The 19412-nt window shown below is 42.2% G+C and overlaps 1 protein-coding gene across 1 annotated transcript; it reads left to right on the top strand.

Moving 5' to 3' along the window:
* The first annotated feature begins 7413 nt into the window (after nucleotides 1–7413).
* ANKRD34C (ankyrin repeat domain 34C) lies at nucleotides 7414–12441 on the top strand. The gene has a single exon (XM_070573060.1). The coding sequence runs from the start codon at nucleotides 7414–7416 to the stop codon at nucleotides 9019–9021; it is 1608 nt and encodes a 535-aa protein (XP_070429161.1). The 3' UTR covers nucleotides 9022–12441.
* The last annotated feature ends 6971 nt before the right edge of the window (nucleotides 12442–19412 follow it).

Raw genomic sequence — 19412 nt, 5'->3', positions numbered from 1 at the left:
CCACCTCTCATTTCAGCTTCTTAGTGTGTTGGCCTCACTCTTCTTCCTGTGCACGTCAGCTTTTCTGCTTCTCTGCGCATGTGGCTACCCCCCTGAATGCAGCCTTTTATCCAGAGTTCCTAACACTACAGTTCCTACAAACAGCCCAGGAAAATTGGTGTTTCTAAGTCTCAATTCCAAATTCCACCCAAGGTTGAGTCAGTCATGCACATGGGGCAGGTCAAACAGTACAAACTCACCTGCCAAAAGCTGAACACTGTGTTGGGGGATAGATGTCAGAGATAAGGGGCCACTGTGAGCTGGCATAAAATCTCAGAGGAGTTGCCCACTGATCTCTGAATGTCCATGGGCAAGCCACTTCTTCACTCTTGGCTTCAGCTTCCTCATCTATTAAATAGGGGAAAGATCTTCTTGAAGGGGACATTTGATGCTTCAAGGGAGACAGTTGGCACCAGCCTGCAAAACATACATATTAACACTTGATTGGGTTTTAAACCCTGGGAAGTAGAAATGAGGTGAAGTAAAAAGTGAGTCAAGGAAAGAGGAAGAGCAGATACAAGAAATACATTATTGAGCTAGCCACAGCTAGATGATAAGTGCATTGATTGCTCAGTCTTGTGGAAGTTGTATAATCTATTGCATCCCACTAAAATCTTTTAAACCCACCAAAACCAGGCTATTTGGGGAAGAAAGGAAAATGAGTTTACCTGACATCTGCTTCCTACCCCCAAACTTCTATTGGTTGACATTTGCTCTAGAAAGGTTTCACTCCCCCACACTTCCTGGCTGAGTGTCCTTGTCTCCCCAGGCACCTGTTGGAGACATTTTAATTATAATGTGTCTTGATGTGGGCCACACTTTGGGTGTATCTTGTTTGGTGCTCTCTGTGCTTCCTGTACTTGGATGTCTGTTTCCTTCCTTAGGTTAGGAAAATTTTTAGCTATTATTTCTTCAAATACATTCTCTGCCCCTTTGTCTCTCTCTTCTCCTTCTGGGACACCTATAATACAAATGTTAGTGTGCTTGATGTTGTCCCAGAGTTCCCTTAGACTGTCCTCATTCTTTCTAATTCTTTTTCTTTTATCTGTTCAGCTTGGGTGATTTCCTCTGGTCTTTCATTCAGCTCACTGATCCGTTCTTCTGTATCATCTACTCTGCCATTGAGTCCCTCTAGTGAATTTTTCATTTCCAGTATTGTATTCATCATTTCTGATTGGTTCTTTTTTACATTTTCCAGTTCTTTGTTGACATTCTCACTGTGTTCATCCAGTCTTCTTTCAATATCCGTGAGCTCCTTGTGAGTTTTTGTTTGAACTCTTCGTCAGGTAGATTGCTTATTTCTGTTTCATTTAGTTCTTTTCTGGGTTTTCGTCCTGTTTCCTTGCTTGGAAAGTATTCCTTTGCCTCCTCATTATGCCTCTTTCTCTGTGGTTATATCTATGTATTAGATGAGTCAGCTATGTCTCCTGATCTTGGAGAAGTGGCCTTATGTAAGAGATGCCTTTTGATGCCCAACCATGTATTTCCCTCTTGTCACCAGTCCAAATGATCCAGGAGTGACCTCTGTTTGGTCTACTTGTGTCCTTCTGCTGTGGCAGGGTTGCCCCTACTGCAGGTACCCAGGGAGTCTACTCTTTCTCTCCCTGGCCAGCTGTTTGTAAACTGGGTTTGGGGAGCCCCAGCACCATTGACTGCAAGATGTAATAGCACACTTCTGTTGCAGTTTTCCTGTTAATTGAGTAGGTACCCCATGTAGCTGGTTGCTAGGATCAGGGGCTTACAGTTGCTGTAGGCCTCAGGTCTGCAAGGCTGTTGTCAGCTCTCTTAGGATTGTAGTTGAGTGGGGCTGGCCCTAGTCATGGGAGAACCCAATTGTTTCAGGCTTTGGAAGGTGGGACTGATCCCCTTTGTGGCTGTTTGTGAAGCATAGGCCTTCTGCCACTGATAAGCTCCATCCCCACAGGTCCACACACACACCATCAACACAGTCCCGGCCCGTGCACACTTCCTGATCCCCTGGAGCATACCCAGTCACCCCACTGCAGAGGCCCCCACCTCTCCACCAATGCCTCCCACAGTTCACCTGGTCCTCACACAGGCCCTGCCCCACAGAGGTGGACACAGTTGCCTGCCTGTAGAGGATCCAGGCACCCAGTCAATGCAGGCTGACTAGTAGCCTGAGGGCTTGCCATTGGGTGGGGCCAGTCCCTAAGGCAGGCTGTCTGCCCTGGTTGAACTAGATTAAATCTGTGCTCTAGTGGGTTTGGCAAACCCCTGGGTTAACAGGACAAGGGAAGAACTTCAATGGCATCTGCCAGCGTCTCTGTCAGACCACCTATACTAGGTCACAACAATGGCTGCCACCAATGTCTCAGTCTCTGGAGAGGTCTCATCTCTCACTGAGATGCACCCAGAACCTACCAGGTGAGTCTCTTTTCACCAAAGGACTGTGCAGCTTCCTTTCTGGTGATTTTAGGTTGTTCTCTGAGATGGGTGAATTTGTGCCTGAGCCCTGTAAGAGCTGGGTTTTTGTCTTTCATCCAATAGCTTTTCTGGGGGTATTCCCTGTTGCAGTTAATAGCCAGTGAAGCCAGACAGTAGGACACTTGTCTCAGTTGTGCTGAGTCTGAAGGATGCTTATAGTGATAATGTGCCTCCGCTAAGGTCCCCACTTCTCTAGGGACGGCTGCATACCTTAGGGTGGCTCCAGCCTGGCTGGCTATGAAACTCTGCTGCTTGCAAAGGTGACTTTTTTCTCTCCACAAGGAATTTCTGCCTCTTCTGCCTCAGTCAGGACTATCCCTTGTTGTGGGGCTTCTTTTCATACAGTTTTCAGTTTTCTCTCCAGCGTAATTTTTCCAAGAACAGTTGTAACCTGGTTGGGTTCATGGGAGGAGGTGAGTTCAGAGTCTGCCTATGCTGCCATCTTGATGAGACCCTCTGTCTCACAGCTGTTGGAGAAACAGTTTCTCCAACAGTTGGTTTCTTTGGGTCAGTCAAAACCAGGTGTGGGACTTGGCCATCTGTAGCAGTGACACCAGCAGCAGTGACTTGTCTCTAAGACTGTAGGAAAGATGTGGACCTTACTAAGGCCGCTCAGGCAAGAAAGCAAGGCTAGTGGCCAATATCCTGAGAAGGGGAAGTAGACACAGCTATGTAAATCTGGGATGATGCATAAAGTGAGTCTGGCATAATTTGTAAGGCTCTTGTCAATTAGCCCTGTGAACTGCAGTCTTTTAAACCCAATATTCTTTTTTTGTGTGAGGAAGATTGGCCCTGAGCTAACATCTGTTGCCAGTCTTCCTCTTTTTTGCTTGAGGAAGATTGTCAGTGAGCTAACATCTGTGCCAATCTTCCTCTGTTTTGTATGTGGGTCGCTGCATGGCTTGATGAGCAGTGTGTAGGTCTGCACCCGGGATCCGAACCCATGAACCCTGGGTTGCCAAAGCAGAGAGCACGAATTTAACCATTATGGCACCAGGTCGGCCCCTAAACCCAATATTCTTGAGATGAAAAGCATAAGATAAATGTAGCACACCAACAGTTAATGTTAGTTGAGCACATTTTATCTGAGCTACAAGAATTACAAGAACGAGGTAAGGATCTGATTCTATCCTCACATAAGGCTCTTGCATTTTATTCATTTAAAGAATTTCAGTTGGGAGGCCCACAGTGAAAAAATGGTTATAGGTAACCTGAAAAATAGCTCGCTGTGCACAGAGGATGTTATATCTATAGATGAGCTAGATGTTCCAGACCTCAGGAAACAGCTTGGATGCCTTGCCTCCATCCTGCTTTCTCCTTAGGAGCTGGGGATAGTGGATTAAGGAAAGGCCTAAGCTCGGGGGAGGAGGTGGCCACTGATTCCAAGTGAAGGGAGAGAACATCTCCTAGATATACCATCCTCTTCCCTCCCTTCCTGCCTCCCTCCCTCCTTTCCTTGACTTTGAGGTAGTTTAGAGGTATGTGATTTGTACCACACACAACACAGAAAGGTAACCCAATTATCCATCCACATCTCCTTCCTACCTTCCTTTCCTTTTTCTCTTCCTCCCTCTTTTCCTTTATCCTACTTTCCAGTTATCACACAGCTGATGAGGGAGAAAAGACAGTATTCCTGCCTCAAGGGCCTCAGAGTTCTGGGGAGGAGGCTGACCCAGATGATTAACAAGATCAATACCCCAATAGAGAAAGTTGCAAAGTGTTAAGGAACCCAGGGGATGCAGTATACATTTTTTCTTTGGGTGTGTTGTGTGCAGTGTCTGCGTGTGTGTGTGTGTGAGAGAGAGAGAATGCAGAGATGGTGTATAGTATTCCCGTGTATGAATATACTATAATTTCTTTATCTGTTTTCTTCTTGATGGGTTGTTTCTAGTTTTTCCTTTTTATGAATAGTGCTGCTAGGCACATTTTTGTACATGTTTTGTTACACATATTTATCATACACATTTATCAGTAATCCTTCACTGTGAACAAACCATCCCAAAATGAATGGCTTAAAACAATAACCATTTATTTGCTCATATCCCTGTAATTCGCACCAGGCTCTGGTAACTTCTTATGCTGGCCTCACTGGGGTTGCCTCCTGCATTTGCAACCATCTGGGCACTGGCTGGTCTGAGACGGCCTCCCTCACACCCCGGGAGGTAGTTGGGGCTATCAACTGGAGCTCCACATGACCTTTCTGGTAGAATAGCCCAGACTTCTTTACATGGTAGCTGGGTTCAAGAGAGCAAATCTGGAAGCTGCAAGGTCCACTGAGGCTTTGCCTCAAGAGTCGCACAAAGTTATCTCTACCTCATTTTATTGGCAAGGAGAGTCTCACGCCAATTCCTCCTCTTGCTGGGAGGAGAGGCGATATCTCATTTCAAGGGATGTGCACACTGGGATGGGAGGACTTTGTGGCCATGCTTTTCAATCTACCGCAGATATAAACCCAGACATGGAATTACTGGGTCAGGGTGTAGGCATTAGTTCAGTTTAGCGGAACCAATTTATGCTCCCACCAACAGGTTCCTGCTGCTTCCCATCCTCATCCACCCTTGGTATTGTCGGCCTGTCTAATTTTAGCCCTGATGATGAGGGTATAATGGTATCTCATTGTGCTTTAATTTGATTTTCCTTGAATACTAACAAGGCTGAGCACCTTTTTATGTGCTTCTCGGCCATTCGTGTATCTCCTTTTGGAGGAAGTGATGTGTGGGCATTCTTTATATAGTCTGCATATGAGTCAGTTGTAATTTTACTCAACCCTCTCTCCTCGATCTTAAATGATTTTCCTCTTGATTAAAAAGGAAGTAACATTTGAGCTGAGGTTTGAAGGATGATGAATAATTAAAGAAGAGCAGGGAGGCCTTATTGTTAGAAACATGAACGGTGCTAAGAGGAAGGAAAATAAAAATGGGGCATTTGAGAAACAACTAGACTTTAAGCTAGACGGAGCGTGAAGAGGACTGCATCAGCAGGGACGACGCCGGGGTTGGGGGGCCAGGACCAGAAGGGCCCATCGATGGAACGGAGAGCAGCATGTTTTCACCACTTGTTCCCTTCCCTTTATTTGGTCCTTGGAAATTATGCTTCTAATGTCAAGAGCTTGGGGACTAACAAGCTTATCAATGCACAGCACTTTAATAAAATGATCATATGTAGGACCACAGGGGAGTTAAAATGATGCAAAGAGAAGAGAGAGAGAGAGAGAGAGAGAGAGAGAGAGAGAGAGAGAGAGAGATCAGTAGGAGATTGGAGAAGAAAGAAGGATAGAGATGGAGAGACAGAAACAGAGACTTATTTTGGATATATTTAATAACATACAGTGTCCTTGGGTGGTGGTATTTTTACGGAAAATCTCATAGGAACACATAAACAACTGCAACAAGAGCAGGCTGAGACGTATTTATTAGAACAATGCGTTTGGGAGAAGCAGAAAGATATACACTAGGCTGTTAACCATCGTTACTTCTGAAGAGGAGAGTGGCTTCAAGGTGGGGTGGGGATTTGTAAAGGAGACTTCCTCTTTATATACTTAAGTGTGGTTTGGGCTTTTTTTTTTAATAGCAAGTATCTATTCATGTATTAAAAATTTTGAAAGGATTTCAAAAGGATTTCTTGGCTCAACTTCAGCCAAGAAAAACTCTTGACTTCCAATTTAATAGAGGAATATAAATTGATCAATAACTACTCAGGGTGGTGGAGTAAGAGAAAGAATGGTGTGAATCAGATGAGGAGGAAAACTCAGGAATTGTGGCCATCTGCTCAACGGAAGCCTGGAAGGACAAAAAGTGCATGTAGAGGGGCCATGCTGGAAGAGACATGGGCCAGTGAAGGACCCACGGGCTGGTGGCGGCATCAGTGCTGGGCAACACCCATCTCTTCTTATTTGTGGAAGGCCTTTCAAGTAACACCCAGTTTGCAGGCTCTGAGTACAGGAATTAGGTAACTGACAGGGGAGAACCAAAACAGAAAACCCAGGTTTGACAAGCCTCAACTGAGGCAGCTCTGGTGTGAACTTTGTTTCTGGTGAGATGTTTGTGAGCACAAATTCAATCTACTGTCCACGCTCTGCCTCATATCTGCTCAACCAGAGGGAAGGCTGTAGTGTTCATTATTCAAGCTATTCCGAAAGTCTGAAAGAGGAGGAGGAGAATTCTGACATCTGCTGGAAAAGTAGGGACTATACCCCGGAAAGGGATAGCTGGATTGATTTTGTTTTACAATAATTTTTTCTGAGTCTGCCCCTATTACGACAGTAACACAGCAGAAAGAAGAAAATGAAAACTATCCATAATCCTATACCCAGAGTAAAATAGCGATTTTGGTGTGTTTCCTACTGGTCTTTTTGATACACACCAAGAACAACAATGCATAACACAACCTATCAAACAGTTGTTTGTGAGGTAACCTATTAAGCGTGAATCATTGCCAAATGCTCAGGGTACAGCAGTGAACAAAACAAACACAAACTTTTCCTTATGGAACTTTGATTTCAGTGAAGCTGACAGACATTAAACAAAGTTTCTTAAAGTACATGTGTGGTAAATATTGTGCAGTCAAAACAACGACAGCTTGCATTTTCTATTGCTTACTATATGCTAGGCATTACGCAACTGCTTTACACGTGGGTAAGTGTCTTACATACACTATCTCATTTAATCTTTACAATGACGTACGAGGTAGCTTACTGCTATGCCCACCCCTCAAACACACACATATTCCAGATGAAGAAACTGACTCAGAGAAGTTAAAGAATGTAACCCAGGCAGCCTAACTTGGGATCGGGCTGGGATATGACTGTATCCAGACGCTGTAACAACCACTCTGCTCAGATCTGCTATAGAATACATGACATTTTTCTCTCTTCTTCCCTTGCTAGGTCTGACTGCCACTGTGGCTCAGAGACTCTAAGCTGTAGTCAGCATGATGGATGATGACACCGAACTGAGGACTGATGGCAACTCACTTTTAAAGGCTGTGTGGCTGGGGAGGCTCAGGCTGACCAGACTTCTCCTAGAAGGAGGGGCTTATATCAACGAAAGCAATGACAAAGGTGAAACAGCTCTCATGGTGGCATGCATCACCAAACATGTGGACCAGCAAAGCATCAGCAAGTCCAAGATGGTGAAGTACCTGCTGGACAATAGGGCAGACCCCAATATTCAGGACAAGTCTGGCAAGACTGCTCTCATCCATGCTTGCATCGGAAGAGCTGGAGGAGAGGTGGTTTCCTTGTTACTGGAGAACGGAGCAGATCCCAGCCTCGAGGATCGTACTGGGGCTTCAGCCCTGGTTTATGCAATTAACGCAGATGACAAAGATGCACTGAAACATCTCCTTGATGCCTGCAAAGCCAAAGGGAAGGAGGTGATTATTATAACAACGGATAAATCATCTTCAGGCACCAAAACCACCAAACAGTATCTTAATGTCCCTCCTTCACCCAAAGTAGAAGACAGACAGTCGCCTCCACTGTGTGCATCTCCCTCAAATATTGAACTGAAGGCTCCAGGCCTGGGCTGTCCACCCAGTGAGAAGGAAGATGACTTCTTCAGCCTCCAAACAGGGCACCCAAGTGGTTGCAACACCTCTAAGGCTCTTAATGAGCTCGAGTCACCCACCAGGAAAGTCGGGAACCTCAAAAGGGCCCGTTTACCCCAACTGAAGAGGCTCCAGTCTGAACCCTGGGGCCTGATCGCGCCCTCTGTGCTGGCAGCCTCCATGCATCAGGATGAGACCCATGGTGCCAGCATCGACAATGAGGTCGTCAAAAGCATTAGTGATGTGTCCTTCCCCAAAAGGGGGCCCCTTTCCAGAACCAACAGTATTGATGGCAAAGACCTCACCCTCTTCCCCCTGGTCACAGAGCAGGTTCTGAAGATTTCAGCCTCTTCAGCACCAGCATCCTGGAAGGCAGCCTATGAGAAAGGTCAGGCTTCCCACCCACGTCTGGCCAGAAGAGGAACTCTCCCTGTTGACCAAGAGAAGGGTGGTATCAGCTCATCCGGTCCCTCTGGACTCAAAGATGCAGCATCCCTCAAACAGCTAGAAAATGACCTCTATGATTTAGATTTGCAGCCAGGGGCTGACCCATCCAACTCCGTTTCCCTTGAATCAGGCAAAGGACCTTTAGATAGAAAGAAGCTCAACAGCTCCCACTTGTCTCTTCTCCATGGCTCTCGGGAGTCCCTGGACACCGTGCCCAGCACATCTCCCAGCTCAGTGCGCCGTAGGCCACCACATCTTCTAGAAAGACGAGGTTCTGGAACTTTGCTACTAGACCGAATTTCTCACACTAGGCCTGGCTTCCTTCCACCTTTAAATATAAATCTGAACCCACCTGTCCTGGATGTTAGATCCAGCAGCAAACCTTCCTCTCCACTTGCTGGTGGCTTAAAATCCATGGTTCCTGTTGCTCCTAGTTCACCAAAGAGAGTTGAGTTGAGAAGTAAAAAGAAGCTCCTCAGAAGGCATTCTATGCAAGTTGAACAGATGAAGCAGTTGTCTGACTTCGAAGAAATCATGACCTAGAAGCTTTTAAAGAGAGTTTTTTTTTTTTTTAAATCTGTATGGTTTCTGAATGGTACCATAATTTAGACTAACACAGCCATGCAGATTTTGTGCATTCTGATCATTCCTTAATGTTGGTGTGTGGCTGCTTCAGAAGATAAGGAAACAGGATGCTGCTCTCCTTTGGAAACAATCTCTGGGTTTTTATAGCCCTATTTGAAAAGAGCGCAGGATAATTGGGTTTTGAAGATGAAATTACCAAAAAAAATTCCCCAAAGGAAGAAAACCTTTGGAATTTGAAATAAGCATAGCAAGGATAATGATCTAAGGCTGTTGACACCAGTTATTTTCTATCAGACAAACAGTAATTTAAGTCAAAAGATGGTATTTGAAGTATGTCATTTGTAATAAATCTACAAAGTGCCTAAAAGAAAATGAGGCTTTAATATTTGTTAGAATGTGCAGAAGCTCAAAAGCAGCCCCTAAGTTATGAAATCTGAGTATCTGAGTTACATCTGGAGGAGTAGAAATAGAACTCCCCATCACAAAGGTTCAGGCATGTGGGTCCTGCCTCTTACCATGTCCTGGGGCACTGTCTAGCATAGCATGGTCGAGATCTTCCAGAACTCTGGTAATGTACTTTGTTCACAGACTAATTTGGATGTGCTATGAGACCCCAAATATCACATCTATATGTCCTCCAAAGTGTAATGTGTCACAGTAGTTGGTGCCTCAGAGATGAATCTTGTCCCTCACACCCCTGTCCTGACACAGGCTCCGTGTTGAAATCTTGTGAAAACAGTCAGGGTCTGTGAACTAATTTGGAGACGAACATGACACAATTTATAGAATAGACCTATAAGAAATGTTTTCTGATTATTCTTAAGAAAATTTGATGAGATCTCTCCAAACCAGAGTGATAAGTGATGACGGGATGTGCATGATTAAAAGGTAGAGTGGATGGCTCTTAGGCCAGAAGCAGTGGGCACCATTTAATTTTGTAGCCTGAAAATTTTAGGGGATACTCATGGTCATTTCCCCACCACTTAGCTAGGTAATGCAAGAAAAATCCGGCTTCTTCTTTGCCTGAATTAGGAAATGGGAGATTTTTAGAAATAACCTGCACAACTCTTTTAACTACTTTGCACAAACCCAAGACAGGAAGCAGAGACTTAGCACATTTGGTATAATGTAGCCACATTTTAGATGAAGATATTCCTGGTTATTTTCCCATCTATTTTTCATTTCATGCTGCTTAGATATATTTGTTCTATGGTTAAAAAAATTCAGCAGTCCTTGGGGATAACATCATATAGAGGAAAGAGTAAAAGCTCTGAGCCTTGGATTTGCATCTCAGTTTCATCATTTACCTGCTGCGTGACCTTGAGGAAGTATCTTAACTTCTCTTAGCCTTCATTCTCTCATCTGTAAAAAGGGGTTAATAATGCTTCCCCTTGGGAGGCTGTGGTGAGAATTAAATGAGACAACGTATGAAAGTGCCTGTTACTGTGCCTGGCAAGGGTGGAAGAAATTGGATAAAACGTAACTAATTTCAATTTACTTCTTCAGACCCCTGAAGCCTCAAAATCTCAAATAATACATAATATCCTACAGAAAGTAAAGGAAAATCTAGCTGAAAAATTCAAGTGTCCTCTTGAGATCCTCAGTGATTATATGAATACTGAGCCCTATAACTCATTCGTAAGGTAAAATAAATTCTGCCATAGAAAATCTACATATCACACCATTTTTATAATGACATTTACTAGAAATTTATCTGAGTATCCCCCCAAAAAGTGCTAATGATGGTTATAAATAAACCAAATGTTTATTTTTTAATAATGCCTTTAGGGCAGGCACATACTCAACCTCAGCACTATTGACATTTTGGATTGGATAATTCTTTGTTATGAGTGGCTGTTCTGTGGATTGTAGGCTGTTTAGCAGCATCTCTGGCCTCTACCGATGAGATACCAGTAGCATCTTCCCCTTAGTTGTGACAACCAAAAATGTCTCCAGACATCTCCTGAGGCAGCATTACCTCGGTTTATCACCACTGTCCTAGGAGAACAACTGTGTACATGGTAGAAATATATCAAGAACAAAAAGCTGCTTGGTCTGGCTGGCTAGCGAGGCTCTCCCACTACCTTAAAGGCAATTCAAATTGTGCTTTAGTAAGATGACTAATTAATATACAACATGGGCCTTCAGGATCCTTGGCAAACACACAAACATGAGTGTTAATGGCCTCTTGTACTTTGCAGGAAGGGAAGAAAATGAGAAGAAAAGCACACAAGCTAGTGAAAACCTGTGGCTCGTGAGCTTGGTCTAGTGTGAACAATCTACATGCTTTTCAGAACCATTAAGTCATTCACAGTTCTTACCAAGTGGACATGATCATAGGCAAAGAAACAACTCTCCAGCGCATTAAAGAGAGACTCACACAGATAACCATTGTTCTCAGCAGCTCAAGTACACACACACTGTACACTGTAAGTAGTTTTCCAACTGTTGTTAGCATCAGTTAAAACTAACCTCTGCTAGTAGTATCTAACTGTGGGGATAGCAAGATACTGCATAGGAGAATTTTCCTAAACTTTTAGCTAAGATTTGAAAGCCTAATTTATCCTAAGTAGTGAATGTGGTACATTCGTAGCAATTAACTTAGGTGAAACACTAAACGTGGTGAGTTGACCCTTTGGAATAGTCTGTCCATCGCACAAATGCATAACACCAGGTACTCTTATGCCACTCATTGCCTGCGCCAGTCAGTTGTGACTTTTCCATTGGCCTTTCTCTAGACAGTTATCAGGGTAGTACCTTATTTCATGACTACTTGACGAGGCCTTAGCTGAATTAGACTGCTCCAAAATAATACAATAATCACAACACTTTATCTTGGTTAATGCATAAATAGGCAATTTTGTCCATGTCAACAAATCTCACAAGAACACGTTTTTTAAAGCATAGTTAGATTCAAACATGCTATCTAGATTAGAGATTAGCTTTTCTTTCTGGAATCCTAGAGTCACTACAGAAGGTAGCTGCAAACTATAGTTTCAATAACCCATGTACTTAAGACTTTCTGGAATGTTTATCAAAATATATTATTGAAAATGTGCCTGAAGTTTAAAGTTTGGAACTTCGGTTTGATTTCTATACATTCCAAAGCCTTCTTTTGTTTGTTTGTTTAAATCCATTGTCTATTCTCTTAGAATTTCATCCAGTAAATGGTACTCTGCCAAATACAGGCTGCGTCTGGCCTTCTTCCTTTGTGTGTGTTGGTACTTCAGATGTGTCGTGTGTTGCTTGACTGGCTCTCTACAGTGCTTCATCCTAGTGTCAAGCTGACAATGTGCTCAAGGATGCATCAAAATCCAAGTAACAGAGCTATTTAGATATTTGTCATATGCCAATAAAAGCTATATTGCAATCCTTCAATAGTATTTCCCATTTCTCTTAGTGAAATCTCAATTATGAATATTACTTTTTCCTTAAGATGGGATTGACATGACTGCCTCATGATGCCAACCTTAGCAAACACCCGATATTTTATGTACACATAATTAAAAAAAGAATTTTAATTACATAAGTATTATAGTTTCTCTCCTGGCTAAAAAAACAGAAGGCAAAGAATGAGAAGGGGCATCATCGCTATGAGGGGCAGGCATCTTTACTTGGCCCATGCTGTTTGGGCTCCCCCAGGGCTGCACCTCCTACCTGCTACTGGTAGGGACTTAATGATCACTGGATATCCCTCCTAGACCCTATTTCTAATGTTGATGAGTGTTAATTTAAGCTGTTTCCCTTAGCTCTTACTCAATGGCAGGGCAGCAAAAATCAAAGGAAGTAGCTGGAAGGTCTCCCTTGTCTCTTAAACTCTCGAGTTCTATGCTTCAAATTTCATCCAGACTTCCTGATTCTCTAGACAGTTCTACACCTTACCCTAAAGTTCTTTCCTAGACTGTTGAAACAAGTTACATTGTTTTGTGCCGGTCTTAGCCTATTGATAACCAATATTATGGTTGGACCAGCCCTTGTGGTTATTATGATTGCAAAATGCTCTCAGCAGTAACCATCAGGAAACTTTGAAGAACAAGGTTTATTACCTAACAAGTCCCAGAAATTACATGGCACACTTGGGGCCCCACAGCAAGGTCACAGGTAGAGAGAGTGAGCGAGAGAGGGTACAAGCCCAGGTTTTGCTTTTATTGAGGTCAAGGGTGGGCCCTAGGGTTTCACAGGTTTACTCTTTATTGATGAATTTAAAACACAAGAGCAGGAATTTAAAGCACAGGAAGAGAAAAAACAAGCGGCCCAAATGGTCAGTTATTGAAATCAACCAAGATCTCCAAAACAAAGGAGGGGGCAAGTCACAGCCTGGCTCTTTATCTAGTTGTGTGGCTGGCAAAGTGTTTATTTGAGATAGCCGTCTTTGACGTGAATGCCTCTTTGTAGCAGATGCCTAGCAATCAAAACTTGTCAAGTACTTACTTTACAAAAAGAAAAGCCAACTGTCAAGCTTATACTACAGTTAACAAAAAGAAAAAAAAGGGACTATTTTCACTTCTATACCCAGAAAAAGGAAGCTAATATTGGTTCCAAATCCTTTGAGGAGAGATTATGAGGGACGCTCCTGGAGGAAGAGAAAACGGTGGGGGAGAGGGAGAAGTGATGAGAGACAAGGCCAAAGTGGCAAACCTTGAGTGAGGGAGTGCATTCGAAGATTGATAAAAGGCTCAAAATGTTGGGGTCCTTTGAGTGGAACTTGCTCCTTTCCAGAGCAAAACCTTAGAGAGGAGTGGCTAGATGGTGCATCTTGGGAGGCTGGGCCTTGGTCAAGCTGGGCAGGAGGGCATCGAGCCACTTGCCTTGAAGAAACACTGCCGTTTGGACAGTGAACACATCAGCATGATGACTGGTGAGCAGGAGGATCAAAGGGCTCTCAGAACCTGAATGAGGTGCACTGCTTAAGACCTCCATGGGACAGAGGTGGGAGAGCTCCATCATGACGGAGATGGGTTTTCTTACCATCTTTGTGAAGGGGAGGGAGGGGACTAGAATCAATTTTAATTTGATTTAAAAAAGTAAAGAAATGTGACATTTCTTAGATCCAAAGGTAATGTAGTGAGATTCATAGCATTTCATGTATAGTCCAAGTTACAAAATGGTATGTATACAGTAGGAAGGAAAGAGCCTGCATCGCACTTGGAATTTAGTTGGGAAAGACATCAAGAATAGGGTGTGGGTCTTGGGAAATGAAAGGAGGTAAGTGTTTTACAGCTATAACACAGTCATGTGTCACTTAATGACAGGGATGTGTTCTGAGAAATGCATTGTTAGGTGACTTCATGCCTGTGTGAACGTCATAGAGTGCACTTACACAAACCTAGATGATATAGCCTACTACACACCTAGGCTATGTGGTACTAATTTTATGGGGCCACTGTTGTGTATGTGGTCTGTTGTTAATCAAAACATGATGCAGCACAGGACTGTAATATCTGATCAAGTCAACATAGAAAAAATTGTCTGGCAATTCTCACCAGGATGCCTTAGCTGAAGGTGATTTTGTGGTCTAGTTCTAGCAGACTGATTGTGGAAAGGGGTCTTCTGAAATTATAAAGTTAAAATCTAGTGACATTTATTGGAGAAAAGGGTAATCATTATGTATGAGGATTGGAGGGAAGTGGAAGAAGAGAAAAAGATGGAGTGAAAGGCTAGAAGGGGTCAAGGTCTTGCCAGTACGAACCAGTCCAAATAACAACCTGATGAAAGAAGACCACTTGGATATCCCTTTTGGAGTGCTCTGCCTCCTCTAGGATGATGGACCCAGAACCACAGACACTCTTGACCTAGGGCAAAAGAATTTCTCATATGATGAGAGGTAATGGTCTAAATTAATTTTTTAATTATTCCATTACAATTTAATAAGTATTTAATTCTTTCTTCACTGCAGTAGGCACTGTTGGTGGCCTATCCAATTTGATTCATCCTTTCTCCTTCCTATTAAATCCTAACTTTGCTCATGTAGCCACCCTATATCCTTGCAGCCCTTTTGACTCAAGGAAAGCTGACTTCATCCCCAGCTCCAAGGGAAGTTCTGATTGGTCTGAGTTAATTATGACAATCCCATTCTCCTTATCTGTGACTGGCTAAAGGATCCAGCCTGAGCCAATCAGCACATGGCTTTCTCCTTTTAACCAGAGATGAGTACACAACGTAAGTTGGACCAATTGGACTGAAGCAAAGGACATACATCCTATGACTGAAGAAAAGATTTTCTCTTCCTTCCACGCTACATGACCAAATAAACAGGTTGTCCCAAGCTTATTTGTTTGGTTGGACAACATTCTTGTGACAATGAGAGAATAGGGCTTAAGTATAAAGGCAAACATACAGAGGAGGGCAAAGCCAAGAGAAGAGCAGGGAAATGGACTGTAGCCCTGGTCGTGCTATGCCTGGAACCCACATCACCTCTGAACTTTCTGCTATATGAAATAATATATCCTAGGATATATATGTTATGAATAATATATTCTAGAATTCTACATTCTATTTAACATAGATTAAATATATATAATTTAGTCTAGTTGGAGTTTTTTCATTTACATGAAGCCAAAAGCATCCTGATAGCATTCACTGATTTGAAATGTCATCTTTATAATATACTAAATTCTTTCTTTTAAAATCCTTGAGTCTGTTTCTGAACTCCCTCATCCCATCCCATCCCATCCCACCCCACTCTATTCTGTTCCATTCTATTACATTCCACTGATGTATTTGTCTTTCCGTACCATATCACAGCACACTATTTTACTTACTGTGGAGTTTTAAGTCACTTTCACATATGGCGGGTCAAGTCCCTTCTTAATTCTCTTACACTGGACAAATTACTTCTTAAAATAATTTTATTGCGTTAAAAAAGTACTGAGACTATGATTGGTATTCTTTGATATTTAGTTATTTTGGTGCAAATTAACATTTTAAAAGCTTAAATTTCCCAATCCAGACATGGATTGTTCCTCTAAAAATCCAAATCTTCATTTTTTATCCTTCGTTTATTAAACTTAAACTGTTTAGTTTTCTTCATAGGGCTCTTACAAATTTCTTTTTCATCCTATTACTAGGCATCTTATGTATTTTTGTTGCTTTTTTGACTATGATATTCTTTCCCACACCATTGGATATTGCTGGTATATAGCAAAACTGAGTTTTCTTTAAGGTGATTACAATGAAAATATTCACAGGATTTTTTCATTCAAAGTGACAAAACCATTCTATAATTCATATGGATGAGCAAAGAGCTGAAAATAGCTAAGGCAATTTCAAAAAATAATAAAAAGATTTGAAGGATTATGGTACCAGATGACAAGATTCAAGAAGTTATAATAATTAAAACAATGTGATAACATGCAATAATAAATAAACTGACCCACAAAAGCAGAGGAAAGAACCTAGATACAGTCCCTCGCATAGATGGAAAATTTTGGTATGATAGAGGTGGCATTGCAGATTAATAAATGGTGCTTGGACAATTTGTTTTCCATATAGAATAAAAATGAAATAAGAATATTTCATAGCATTTATCTAAAAACTTAAATGAAAAGAGCAAGACTAATCTTTTGATTATGATTCTTTTTGCATTTGTATTCATAAACAAGGTTGGATAGAGATAGTATAAATACAGACAGATAGGTCAATGAAACAATTAGAGACACCAGAAAAAACCCCATACATATGTGGACAATAGAATATTGCTCAGCAATAAAAAGGAGTGAACTATTGACATACATTACAACAAGAACACATCTTAAAGTAATTATGCTGAGTTTAAGAAGCTATACTAAAAAGATTGTTCTTATATGATTTCATTTGTGTAAACTCTAGAACATACTAATGAATGTATACTTATAGGAAGCATATCAGTGGTTGGGGGGGTGGAGGGGGAGGTGGGGGAGACACAAGAGGGAGGGATTACAAAGGGAATGAGAAAAGTTTGGGGAGATGAATATGTTCATTATCAGGATTATGATGATGGTTTCACATGTGTATTCACATATGAAAACTTATCAAATTGTACGCTTTAAATATATGTAGGTTATTATATGTCACTTATACCTTAATTTTAGCAAAGTACCATAAGGAGCTCCCCTGATACAAAAGAAGCAAAGAATGATTTTATAAAGGGAGAGGGCAAGGCAACATAGATTATAAGAAGAGTGTGTTAGTCAAGTCCTCCAGAAAAACAGACCACTAAGATATTACATATACTATATTATATATGGAATATATAGGATATGTATGATATATATGAGGCATATATAATAATATGCATATTTTCCATATATATATATATCTATATGAAAAGATTTATTTTATAGAATTGGCTCACACAGTTATGGAGGCTGGTAAGTCCAAAATCTGCAGTGTGAGCTGGCAAGCTGGAGAACCAGGAGAGCTGATGTTCGAGTTCAAGTCTGAATGCCGCCTGCTGGAAAATTCCTCTTGTTTGGGGGAAGGTTAGCCATTTGCTCTATTCAGGCCTTCAACTGATTGAATGAGGCCCACCCACATTATGGAGGGCAATCTGCTCTACTCAAAGTTGACTGATTTAAATGTTAATCTCATCCAGAAACACGTCACAGAAATACCCAGAATAATCTTTGACCAAATATCTGGGCACCCTGTGGCCCAGCCATAATGACACACAAAATTAGCCATCACAAGTAGGTAGAGGTTTTGTGGAGGGTGTGTGGGACAGGGTCCCCAGATGGAGCTGGCAGACCCTCTGAGGTATACAAACAACACAAGCAAAGTCATGGAGTTGAAAATGACTGTCATAGTATGTGGGCTCCAAAGATAGACTGTGGAACTTACTAGATCAGAGGTGATGGTGGGGACTAGTGGCATGATTAGGAGGAGGGGGGTCATGATGCGTCAGTGAAGTCAGGAATTGAGGGGAATGTGGTTAGTGCGGGTAATGGTTGGCAGTTCCTGGGCAGGAAAGGGACATGAAGAGCCTCCAGCCCCCTCTTTCAGGCTCTGTTTTCTGTCTACTCTCCCTGGATGGCTGTAAAAATGAAAATTCAAAATTTTCAGGATTGGCAAATGACCTGATGGGAAAAGTAACATTTGAGAGTACCTCCCTCTCTAGGTTACTACTTTCTCTTCAATTTTGGCATGGTAATTCTTGGCAATCTTGTCAGGTCTTTGATGCTTTCTAGAAAACATTTTTAAAGTTGTATTTTTAGTTATTTTCAGAGGGAACTTAGTTTCAAATAATCTAACCTGCCTTTATCAGAAACTGTCTTTGTTATGTTTTTTATTCTTATTAGTTTACTATCGTGTGATAGATAGAAACAGTATTCACCAACATTCAGTTCTCCCCTCCTTCTGGACACCGTGGAAGGCAAATCTTCCCATTCACCTTGTGATGGAGCAGGGCCCTGAGATGAACGGAGGGAAACGGGCTATGAGTGGAAGTAGCGTATGTGCCTCTTCTGTGCTACAAACACAAAACATTTGAGAAAAGCTATTTCAAAGCATTCTCCTGACCTCGTGCTTCCACAACACATAATTATATAGCCAATTTATCAATAATCATAAAAAAGATTATTTTACTCTAAGCATTGCCTTCAAAAGTACTTCGTGGAATTCCCCATTCCTTCTTGACATTTTGGGCAAATCCTTTGGCTTTCTAGCTGTTTTGGGGGTAATGAAAAATCTAGTCAAATTCCACTTAAGTTTAAAAATCTCAAAGTCTATAGGACCAATGAGAAGAATGGAAATAGAGTCACAAAAGGGGCAGGCCTTCAGACAGGCGGAGTAGCCAAGTCCACTGCCAAAATCATGCCGGAGAAACCCTCTGCTCGGGATGCAGGGGGTGGCACGTCTGCTCCTGGGCACTTGCTCTCACACCACTAGACTTTCCATCTTACCGCTGCCATCAGTAACCTGTGACGTCCCCATGTCTTTGGAAAACCCCCTCGAGATTCAAATCAAAGAACATCCAGTTGGTAGAGCTTGGGTCACATGTCCACATTTCTTGGGGCCTGAAAGCAAAGAGAAAGGGAATATTTGGCCCTCTTTGGTGCTGTGATGAGAGTCTGGCTTCCCACCAAGTCTGGGATTCTCCTGATAGGAAGGATGGTTAAATGCTGGACAGGTACAAAAACAGTTGTTCTGGAAGTTGGTAAGTCTCGGGAGGGCAGTGTGTGTTACCTTTCTCTGGTTTGCTTGTATGGGGAAAGCCTGGTATTGATTATATCTCCATGGTAATGCTAAGTGGTTTGCAAACTTTCTATTTGCCTTAGTCCATGCACAGACAGTGGCTACATTGTTTTCTTTCCTCACCATCAATTACATGTATGAGGCATGGATAGGTACTGATTTTCTTTCAAATCCCAACT

Source organism: Equus przewalskii, chromosome 1, assembly GCF_037783145.1.
Source record: "Equus przewalskii isolate Varuska chromosome 1, EquPr2, whole genome shotgun sequence".
NCBI lineage: Eukaryota > Metazoa > Chordata > Mammalia > Perissodactyla > Equidae > Equus > Equus przewalskii.
This window is presented reverse-complemented; position numbering and strand designations above follow the sequence as displayed.

What these genes read in the sequence shown, in the direction of transcription:
- ANKRD34C (XM_070573060.1), top strand. Translation starts at nt 7,414, where the DNA reads ATGATGGATGATGACACCGAACTGAGGACTGATGGCAACTCACTTTTA.